This window comes from Epinephelus lanceolatus, chromosome 3, assembly GCF_041903045.1.
Source record: "Epinephelus lanceolatus isolate andai-2023 chromosome 3, ASM4190304v1, whole genome shotgun sequence".
In the NCBI taxonomy this organism is placed as follows: Eukaryota; Metazoa; Chordata; class Actinopteri; order Perciformes; family Serranidae; genus Epinephelus; species Epinephelus lanceolatus.
In genome coordinates, this window is record NC_135736.1 from 30,011,889 (window position 1) to 30,023,689 (window position 11,801).

Here is an 11,801-nt window from a genome sequence, read left to right on the forward strand (position 1 = left end):
TCTAATGTTAGGGCTACAGTGTGGTGCCACAGGTGGACTGTTGGGATGTATATTTTGGGACGAGATACACTCATCTGAACGCTCCCATGGGGGGGGGATGAAACAGATTGGGCAAAGTGAGAAAATTCTAAACCATGCACAAGAAACTGGCTGCTTCCAGAAAATGTTTATTTTGTTCATAAACTTTTCATAAAAATAACAACATCAATATTAATTTAAAGTATTGTAGAAACTGTGTATGTACAAAATCTTTACTTGAACAGTTAATATAACTTAAGGCGAGTTAAATTACTTTTTTTTTGCAGTACCCTGTTGGTGACAATTTCACCAAACTCTTGACATTTTTTCATTTTTTTCTTTGTATCTTTCTTTTTTTTTTGTATTTTTTGCTAAAGTGAACATTTCAGCATACAGTATCTCCAGCAAAAAAAGATACCAGGAGTCAAAACCCTTTCATGGTAAAAGTCCAAGGTAAAGTCCACAGAAACTCGCAGCAATGTGTGCTACCTGATTACTCAAAAGCAATGTTTATATGATTTGCTAGTCATCTCTAGCTTGATTAACATACTTCTGTACATACTGTAAAATTAGTTTTGTTGAAAAGCTGTACCACAACTAGTGTACATACTGGTCCCTTTTTAAATCTAGATCAGCAGTTCAATGAAATAACTCTTATCATACCAACAATGGGATGAAGTGCGAAAATGTTTCTGATATCAAATTGTAACATTTAAAATATTGTGTTACTAAACAATAGCCCTCGAAAAAACCAAGACATTATTAATGATTCAGAATACATTTCACCTCGATAAATGACGCTCAAATGTGATAAATGTAAAATATACAGTTAGCTATAAAAATACAAAGAAGTACAGTAATACAAATATATTTATTTCCCATTTATGATATATCTTTCACAATTGTAATAATCCAAACAATTGTAACACAACACAAAGACCAATGACAAAAAACACTGACAGCCAAATGATAAGAAGTTAAACAAACACTAAATCTGATAAAAGATGGACAGCTTTATGGTCAAAGCCATAAATATATTAGCCTACATTCATGTCAATAACCCTCACTGTGGAGCGAAGGAGTACCTTGACAGTGGTTGATTATTCCGCTTAAAGGAAAAAAATAAAATAAAACAAAATAAAAACACTGACATAAACATGCATTTTTAAGAAACATAGTCCAAACAATTGCTCTAAGAATGCTAAAAGCAGAAAATAAGAATCTTATATGGAGATATTAATAATCTGTAAGTGCAATCCATCCAGGCTCAGAGGCGATGGAGGTTGGAGCTGTCCAGATGAAGAGGTGCTGAACAGCAGTCATGCAATGCCGCAGCAGAGAGGTTTGGCTCTACTGACAGTAACAGCAACAAGTCACTGTTGATCTGTTTACCGACTTTTACAACTTATGCATCTTTGCATAAAGTCAGCAGCATCAGCAGCAGGCAATAAGGCCGAAGCAGACCTCTCTCTCCCCCTTTCTGCTCCTCAAAAAAACTGCAAAACCTCTTGTGCCAGGCATTGGCGTGCCAGTCAAACCAACTCAGACATCAACTTAGTAGTTAGCTGGCTTATTATCTTCCAAGACGGAAAGATCCTAATATAGTATGTGTGGACACATAGCCTTTGTCTTCAAATGCCCTCGGGAAGAGTGAAAGTCCATGCGCCGGTGGTCACCTGTGGCTTTATTTCCATTTTCTCCTTCTGTTTCAGGTGTACGCGTCCGTGCCGTTTCCTCTCGTCGCTCCGGGCGAACCGTTTGCCGCAGACGTCGCAGGAGAACGGCTTCTCCCCAGTGTGAGTCCTGGTGTGGGTGGTAAGGTGATCGCTACGGCTGAAACTGCGCAAACAGATGCGGCACTGAAAAGGTTTGTGGCCCGTGTGGATGCGGATGTGCCGGTTGAGCTCATCCGAGCGAGAGAAGCGTCGGTCGCAGCTCTCCATAGGGCAGGTGAAGGGTTTCTCTTTGGCTGGGCCGTGAGAGGCGGCCGGGCTCTTCCTGGCCCTTGGGGGCTTCGTCGCACGGGTGGTGTAACTTTGGGCGAAAGAATCTGGCAACAAGGAAGAGTACAGGATGGAGTCTATGGTGCTGGGTAAAGCTGGTGATGTGTATAAGGAATCACATTGATTAGATGGTTGTGGGGGCTCAGGGAAGGGTTTCAGGTTAGAGGAGAGGCCCATCGGAGGAGGTGGGAGGTAATTATTGTATAGGGGGCTGGAGTAGCTCTGAGAGCAGGTGTCAGAGAAACACGGTTCCTGTTTGATACCCCCCTCCACTTTAAACTCCATCTCTGGGTTGGGACAAATTGGGGGAAACGTGTCTAAAAGTTCCTTAACATCCATTTGCTGGTCAGGGGGGAAATCGCTCGACATCGGGAAGGTCTCTGTCTGGAAACTCGTCTCCAAACAGCCAGATTTGTTAAATGTCCCCCATTCATAGCAGCTGCTCTCAAACTCATTCTTGACCACGACAGGGAAAGAAGCGGCCTCTGACTTTGGTTCATCCTTCTTCTGGTTTGGAGCTCGGGGAGAGCCGAAGCTCAGCTGGGAAGTGGACGGGTCTTGGGTCTGGCTACCGGCCTGATCATCCGCGTACCTCGGGCACGTCTGGTCTGGAGAGTACACAGGGGGAGTGGGTCCGGAGCAGGTGTAGGATTGCCTTTTAACGCCGGGGTCTCCAAAATTGCCATTGCTGCTGTCCATCGGCGCAGGCGACGGATAAGTTCCCCGACTGTTGCCGCTGTGTTGCACTTCTGAAAGTGGCATTGTGGATATACCCACGATCTCAGTGATCATATTGAGAAGTGTTTCGGTGCTGCACGGCGCTCCCTGAGATGCCTCAACATAGAAACTGCCCGAGTAGGCGAGCGAGGAGGGGGTGTAGGTGTCTTTTGGGCACTCGCAGGGGTTAAAAGCAAATTCCGAGTTGGAAGCTTCGGTTTTGAGGGTTGCTGGGGCTCCTTCTGTTGAATTAGCAAGAGAGAAAACTTTGTCATCGCGAGTGTTTTATATTTAAGAATCAGTTTAATTAAACGATGAAAAAAAAAACAGCGTTACATAAACATTCATGCGTATTTTGGCACTGGGATAGCTTAAAAGATGCCTTGATTTATATATCTAAACACGACTGCACGGGAAGAGTTCTCTATTCCCTGTGGTGCTCATATTCAACACATTTAAATTCTCATGCATGCCCATTTTATCGACTGTGCAAAGATGCGAACTCACCGTGGCCAAACTGGGCAGGTACCCCCCGCTCTGCATCGACATACACCTCCTGGTTGTCTTTCCGCACGCTGTTTTCCATTCCCAGGGAAGAACTGTTGCAATTCTCAAACTGAGGGTAAAAAGAATCTTTCGCATTCAAATCCATATTGTTCAACATACTGATGCACTTAGAAGTCCGTCTCTCCCAGGGAAAAGGGTAAAAAGGGGAAGATGTAGAACAAATTATGCAGATGACTTTGCTTTCAAACCCCCTCTTTTTGATGGTTTTCAACAAATGATCCAAAGTGGTCTGTGTCAAAAGGTGTAAAAAGCAATTAAAGGTATTCCTTTTCGTCTCTGAGCTCCTCGGTAGGTATTTGCTTGCTGTGGATTTCACATCAGCGACTTCCCCTCTCTCTCCTTATATACACTTTGGCAGCTCCCTCGGCCCTCCTCCCCATTCATCAGCTCCAGTGAGAGGATTCCCCGCTGCGTGTAAACTTCATGCCCATACATGGACAGAGGATGTGACGGAGTCCCCCCCCCCTCCTCTAATCCTCCCTCCTCCCAGACCGGAGAGATGGAGTCTGACGTTGCAACAAGTGGCGACCAGTGCTGGGTGGTTAACGTTGAAATGATGGCATTTTATTTCCACATTAACGAATTATCATCTGAATTAAAAGAATATTGAAGTGAAGACAGGCTGGTTTGTCTTGGTACCACCGTCTATCTCTCAGAATGTGACGGTGAGGGTGAAATATCTCAAACGGTGTTGGTACCTTCACCATCCGCCGATGTAGTTTTGACCATAAGACATGGACACCAGCAGGACAGATAGTATAGTGTTTGGAGGTAGTTCAGACGGTGTAACGGGAAGGTAATGTAACGAGTAACGTGGCAGATGTACTCTCAGGGAGTCTACAGTGTTGAAATAAGAACCAGAAATTAAATATTTCTGAGCTATAAATTGGAAACTAAAAGACAATCTAATCATAGTATCATATTCCAGGATATAGGCTACTACTATATATAAATGATAATAAATATTTTGTGAATGGCACAGACTGCAGTATCAGGATATGCATCATAGGTCAAAGCCACTGTTTTGGAAAGATTTTTTATCACTATTATTTTATATAATGTATTATAAGCTATGAAAACAAAGCATTGAAATCAGTCTATCACATTCTACAGAGATATTGAGGCCTGTATTATTATCATTTTTTTTTTTAGCAAATTAAACTGTATGTCCAAAAAGGGAATATTAAAGTAACACAGATGAATATCATAAAAACTATGTGGGGAAGGTTACCTTTGGAATTTATTAGGTTACAGATTACTTACTTGTTAAAAATGTTATAAGTAATTTTAACTATTGTAATGACTTCATCAAAGTTATGCAACTACCCAGTGATGGCAGTGTTGGTAGCTGGAATAGGGCTAGCTGATTTAGCCCAATTCAGGGGCATCTTTCATGCTGAGTCTCAGCCTATGTCGGGCAACCAGACGCAGCCCAGCTAATTTCATCCGGCATGCCACGTTTGGGCCGATGCTGGGCCAGGTCATTTTTGATAACGGCCCATTGATGGCAGTGTCGGCAGCCAGACTCAGGTAGCTGATTTAGCCTGACTGTGAGGCGTCATGCATGTCAAGTCTCAGCCGAGTCAGGCAACCAGACGCAGCCCAGCTAATTTCATCCAGCATGCCAAGTTTGGGCCAATGCTGGGCCATCTTTGATAACACCCCATTGATGGTAGTTTGAGCAGCCAGAATTGGGTATCTGATTTGGCCTGATTCTGGGGCTTTATTCATGCCAAGTCTCAGCTGAGTCAGGCAACCAGTAGCGGCCCAGCTAATTTCATCCAGCATGCCAAGTTTAGGCCAATGCTGGGCCAAGTCATTTTGGCTACCTAGGCTATCAAATTTGATTACTTTTTCATTCATGTTTTAAACTGGGAAATAAAGCTTAAAAATGTCCAGATGTAGGAAATACAGAAATACACCCATGTTCAAAGAAGAGCTCATGTTAAATTAAACAAGTGAGTCCAACTAGGCCACCGTAAAGGCAAACCCATCTTCATCTTGGTCTCTCTTTTTTGTGTGTACCATAAAACTTCAATTAATAGCCCGGGCTATTATTTGCTTAAATCTCTGAACTCAACAGGCTTATATTTGGGACAGGCCTTTAATTCCTTTTACACAAAACAATTGCTCAGCAAATATGGGAAATACAATCAAGTTGTTTATTTAAACATTCAAATTAGGCTTCAGATAATATTTCAATTATGAATCATTTATATGATCTAGCTCCGACAGACAGCACATCACAGAAAGAGTTACAGCCCTCTGGGATTACGGCACCCTGCATACCAACAAAACACAACTTTATCCTGTTAAAAATAAAACCACAAATAAACTAATTGAATGAATACTTTCTTGTTTTATTTAGTATTTTTGTCATATACAGATCTGTGCTGATGAATCCTAGGTATTATGTATGTTGATGTTGACCAGTGTCAAGTCCTAGCTAGTTTAGATGCAAAATCTCGCACTAGGGGCCATCCTTACTGCCATATGTCACTAATGTAATTCCTTTGTAATCACCAGCATTTTGATTAATAACTGTGATTTGATTACATTGATTTTGTAATTTAATTACATATAACTAGTTCAGCAGTCAACAATTATCAGCATGTTGTTGTTGTTGTTGTTGTTGTTGGTTGAGTCCAATGTCCAGTTCAAGTTTAAAATCAACAAACTAAAGCAACACATGGCACATAGATGAAGAACTGTAATAGCTAAAGAGTTTTATATTTTGCCTGACAGGTACTGTAGAACTACCTGCTCTTAAACCTGACATGAAGCACTTTATATCTGTGCGGCTCAAGGCCATGTGATAGCTAAGTGAAGCTAATGTATGTGTACCAAATGTATTACAGTGAGACAAAAGAGTGGAAAAGCACCACCCTAATGAGTGATTAATTAAACGATTTGAGGCAAAACTCAGAGAAGCTGAACAGAGGAGATATTCTCTCAAGTCAGGTTGTCTTGAGGCAAACACTTGTTAATGAATTACTTGGTTTAAAAGGAGAAATACAAGAACAACCTGCAGTCCAGTTGAACTAATTTCTCCCCTGCCACCTCCCTCTCTATCCGCCTCATATCTGGGCCAGACTGCCTGGCCTACATGTTTTCTCGCAGTTGAACTGAACAACTCCTCCTGGCAGTCCACCGCTTTGATTTACTTTCACAAATTCTCTCTCTCTTGTGGTCGCTGGAAATTGTGGTCGCTTACACCATGAGGGCGAATAACTGCAAAGCCCAGTCTAAACGAACCCTTGGCCTTTAAAAGCATTGAAGGGAGTCGATAACACCCCTGAGGTGTTCAGTGGTTGAACCCAACTGTTCACATGACATTTCAACCCCCAAAGCATTTTTTTTTTCTGTTTCGCATCTGTTGCCGGGTGCACTCCGTGGTCACACTTCCTATTACAAAAAGTCGATACTCTTTCATAGGACGTTGCAGTCTGCTGCAGACCTCTGGCACTGGTTAGAGGTTCAGGACCATGGATAGCGACGCTGCAGCAGCATTCAGCCATGTAATCACACATGAACCAGCAGAACAAACACACACTCTTTACTTTTCACTTTACTCTCAGTGGCTCCTGTCGTTCTGCATTCATGTGAATGTGCATTAAATCAACCCAATCAGACTATTACACTGCTATCACAATGATTTTTGCATTAAACCCATGTCAACATGTGCAATATGCAACGGCATTACAAAATTAGAGCATTTATGGGGTGATTTTAGTCTTTTTGGCTAAACCAGGATGTTTTTGTCCTTTATTATAAACATGCAAACCTCACACAGCTAAAAAAAATTACTATTTTAATGAATTATTTCCATATTCCCCCTTTTTTTGCTATTTTATGCTGTGCTTAAAGGTCCAGCGTGTAGAATTCAGGGATATATATTTTGGCAGAAATGGAATATAATATAATAGGTATGTTTCTTTTTAGTCTATAATCACCTGAAAATAAGAATTATTGGGTTTTTGTGACCTTAGAATGAGCCGTTTATATTAACATAGGGAGTGGGTCCTCGTCCACGGAGTCCGCCCTGTTGTACTGCCATGTTCTACAGTAGCCCAGAATGGACAAACCAAACAGTGGCTCTAGATATGGCCATTTGTGTTTTCACATTTCTGCATCAGCCACTGTAATTAGCAGCCGCTACCCAACGGACAGCATTTTTTTTAAACTTTTTTTTTTTTTTTTTTTTTTACATGAAACTGCTTTATTCAGTGTCTTTACCGGTTTAAATAGCAGGTGCATTTGTTTATGAAAGGTGGAGACCTCTGTGGAGTATTCGGCTCCCGGTAAAAAAAACTGAATACCTAGATCTTAAGCTATAAGAGAAAAAAGGGCACACATAATCAGGTGGTGGGCAAGCATCCAATATGCGACAAGCCAAACATAATCTGAGAGACACTGATTTGTGGTGGAAACTGCTTTATTCAGCATTTTTACCAGTTTTAATCACCTGGTTTTTGCATTGGCCACACTGTAGTTAGCACCCCCTTAGCAATGAACGAAACAGCGTCAGAAAAACACTGATTTTTCACATGAAACTGTTTTATTAAGTGTTTTTACCAATTGAAATAATTATGTTGGTTTGTTTTGTAGAGGAGGAGACCTCTGCGGATAATGTGGCTACAGATAAAAACCTCCTAAACGCATCTGGATATTAAGTTATCAGAGAAAAAAGATGAGCACACATTAGCAGGTGCTGGGCTAGCAGCCTGTCTATGATGAGCCAAACAGCATAGGAGAAACACTGATTTGTACCATGTGCTTTATTCAATGTTTTCACCGGTTGATATCCCCCGTTCCATTTGTTTAGGAGAGGGGGAGACCTCTGAATAATTCGGTTCCAGGTGAAAAAGTACTAAACAATGAACAGTGAATTAATTCTAACTGGGAGAAGTTTCAGCTGGCTGCAATCTGTAATCCTCACCACTAGATGCCACTATATCCCCCTAAATCTTACACACTGTTCCTACCCAATTTCCGTGGGCAATATTTACTCCACTACATATACATATCTGACTTCTTTAGTTAATAGCTACTTTTTAGATTAAGATTTTATAAACAAAACATATGTTGAGCCTGTAAAATATGAAAACCCAGGAACCTGTATATAATGTTATTAAAACTAGCTCCATCTTGATAAAATACAACAATATAATACTGCTTAGATGTTAATTTATGAAAATCATAATCTAATAACATAACAGGAGCCTTTTTGTTGTTTTACTTTTGATACTTTGAGTACAATGTGTTGCTAATACTTCTGTATTTTTTCTTAAGTAGCATTTTGAATGCAGGATTTTACTTGAGATGGAGTGTGTTTGTTGTGGTGGTGTTGCTGCTTTCATTTGAGTTAATTATCTCAATGCTTTATCCACCTCAAGAGGTCACAAGGTTGTCAAGGTAAGACATTTTCAAGAGCATATGCGTGTATAAATATAAGGCATTTTAGACTTTACTGAAAGCAACCTGTGATAGGAGGTCAAGAGTGCACACAGCTGTACACAGGCAAGAGTGCGCACAGTGGATAGTAAAGATAAATAGACCAAAGCACTACCGTCACACCAACACAGACAGCATTTTACCAATAACTACAGGTTTTTTTTAACCGTATTAAAAGGGCTCCTGTGAGCTCAGAGTCTGTTTGAATAGTATCCGAGTGAGAGTTGTTATGACCAAGATTAGCTGAAGATAAGAAAGCTTGTCAGCTATATGGAATAATATATTGTGTCTACTGCGGCACAAATGCAAAAAGACTATTAGACATAATACACAGCCTGCTTATACTAGACTACTCAAATTTAATGTTATCTCCTTCGATACTTAGCAGTGGAAAATGTATCAAAGGATCTCTGAGCCGCTGCCCTGTCATCTTTTTAAGGTAGTGTATGATAATAGCATATAAGCTCTTTCATTGCAGCAGTGACATTCTCCTGAACAAATCGTTTTCACCTCAGATGTGCACTCTAATTCTAGGCCCAGAGATGTTTAGCTTTGAGGAACTGCCTCCAAGTAATCCAGAGTCTATTAAAACCAATCTGATCACACAGAGTTCAGATCACGGGATGCTGTTATGATAACTGCAGTGTGGCTCACCTCTCTCCTCCATAAAATGCCACAGCACAGGGACTAAGTAATGGATTTATGTAATGTTAGCACTTACTGACATTATAGCGCAGGGGTAACTCCATACCTGAGAAAGTTAAACGAAAAGCCTTTGTTTTATTCCTTTGCATCTGAGCACTGGGAGACAAAATGCTCCTGTTTCTTAGGGAACGGTGTGGTAGGTAGAGAAAGAATGTGGAGCAATACAAAGTTTCCTCTGTGTTTTAATAAGGATATTGACTTCAAAAGAGGTTCAAAGTACCAGCTAAGGAAAGAAGATGAAACATTGCTTTAATGAAAGGATATTTTGGCACTTCTACAGAATGGATCATTTCAGTAAAGCACAAGTTGAATGTGTTAATATAGTCCTGACCTAAAATAGGTTCAACTTTTCCTCTTTTTAATTTAGCCAGTGCATTAATTTATCTGTCTACATAATGTAGAAAAATATCTACAATATATGCAAACATATATATGCAAATATACAATGCATAATGCATTTTAAACAAGATCAAGAGTCTCTGAGGCTGTGCTTTGAGCTAAATGCTAACATCAGCATGCTAACATGCTCACTATGACAATGCTAACATGCTGATGGTTTGATGTTTCTACCATGTTCACCATCTTTGTTTAGCATGACGGGAATTAGTTTGGCATACTTAGCCATAAACTAAAGTATGTGGCAAATTTAAATTTTGACCTGATGATGGCGCTAGAGGACAAGCCAGAGAATCACCAAAGTCATTACACCGTATCCTGAGGGGAGCTTGAATGTGTGTAGCAAATCCATCCTACAGTTGTTGAGATATTTCACTCAAAAACCACAAACGTCAACCTCATGGTGGCGCTAGAAGAAAAGTCAAAGGATCGCAAAAGTCATTTGGGTCTATCATCTGGAAACCATGAATATCTGTACATAAGTTTGTGCTGAGTTTGTCCCGTAAATGTTGAGATATTTCACAGGATAAATAAAAACTTTGACTTGCTGGTGGCGCTAAAGGATCACCAAGTCAGTGTGCTTCATCCTCTGGGCACCACGAATAAAATTTCACGGCAATCCGTTCAATAGCTGTTAAAATATTTCAGTCTGAGCCAAAGTGTTGGAGCGACAGACTGACATTACCACCACCAGAGCTATTCCTGTTGCCTGGCTAAAAATGCTCCTGAACAGCAACAGCACAGCACAGCACATTTTTACAAAAGACAAATCCTGTTTTTCAAGGTTCTCTAGTTTAGTCTTTACTTAAAAATATCAATGCCCCCGACACTGACAGACCTTCACTGACTCCAATTTAAACAGTCAAACAGGAGGAATCTCAGTCTCTGCTAATTAAATAGTTGATTATATTACACCACCTTCATTGACTGTGTGTGTGTGTTTGATGGCTGATATTACTTTCATAACTGTAGAGAAAGCTTTGTGCCCCAGGGAAAGGTAAATGCTTTTCTTTATACTGCATATGTAACCCCCTGACCGTGTTATTTTCAGGTTCACTCCTGGACAAGGTGTGGGAGTTTTGCTTGCAGGTGGGTGCCTGACAGAGTTGAAGAGGCAGTGAGGAGTGACTGCCCTCTGAGAACACCGCCTGCAAGATGAAGGATAGGGTGGACAGTGTTGTCTGTATATCTTTTTATTTTGACTATTATTCCTGAGTGTGTATTAGTCTTGTAATAAAAAAAGAGCTGCTATGCCGACAACGCTAATCTAACCCAACAATACAGACATTTGTCTCTTGCTGTATTGAACTTTCCTGACACATTACCATAAACATATTATAATTAAAGCATACGACATCTACTGCACATCTGGCTATCATGGGAGAGGGGTCCCTACTCAGTTGCTCTTGCTGATGTTTACTCCATTTTTCCCTGCTTAAGAGTTTTTTGGGTGGAGTATTTCTCTAACTGCTGTGAGGGTCCAAGGACAGGCGGTGTCATACGTTGTGAAGCCCTCTGATGCGCATTGTGATTTGTGATATTGGGCTGTACAAGTAAAATTGAATTGAAAAGCATTGCCTTTTTACAAGAGACGACATTCTGCTCCAGACAAAGCTGATGCACAGGTAAGGACAAAATCTATGAGCTGTGACATGTTGTTGATTTTGCAAAACTGTGCAGCAGTCAAGCTATCGATGCAAACTAAAGGCGCATCAATGTATCGGATTACATCTAATTTGGGTTGTGTCCATGTTGGACTTTCAAGTCCAAATGAGAATGAAATGATGACCTCAAGTCTCAGCCAGATGTGACCAGATGCCGTTCAGTAGCAATGCTGGCAAAATCTCTGTTATCATTATTGTTCTGAAAAGCACATTGCAGTTCTGGTGTAAGCCGAATCAGATAAGTGGAGCACTCTCACCCGTTATTGAAAATCAGTAG

At 40.8% G+C, this 11,801-nt stretch overlaps 1 protein-coding gene across 1 annotated transcript; it reads right to left on the reverse strand.

Moving 5' to 3' along the window:
* Nucleotides 1–873: 873 nt before the first annotated feature.
* LOC117255051 (uncharacterized) lies at nucleotides 874–3,613 on the reverse strand. The gene is made up of 2 exons (XM_033623604.2): nucleotides 3,246–3,613; nucleotides 874–2,980 (listed from the first exon to the last, which is right to left on the reverse strand). Exons 1-2 carry the CDS (start codon nucleotides 3,400–3,402, stop codon nucleotides 1,650–1,652), a joined length of 1,488 nt encoding a protein of 495 aa, XP_033479495.1. The 5' UTR covers nucleotides 3,403–3,613; the 3' UTR covers nucleotides 874–1,649.
* Nucleotides 3,614–11,801: the final 8,188 nt, after the last annotated feature.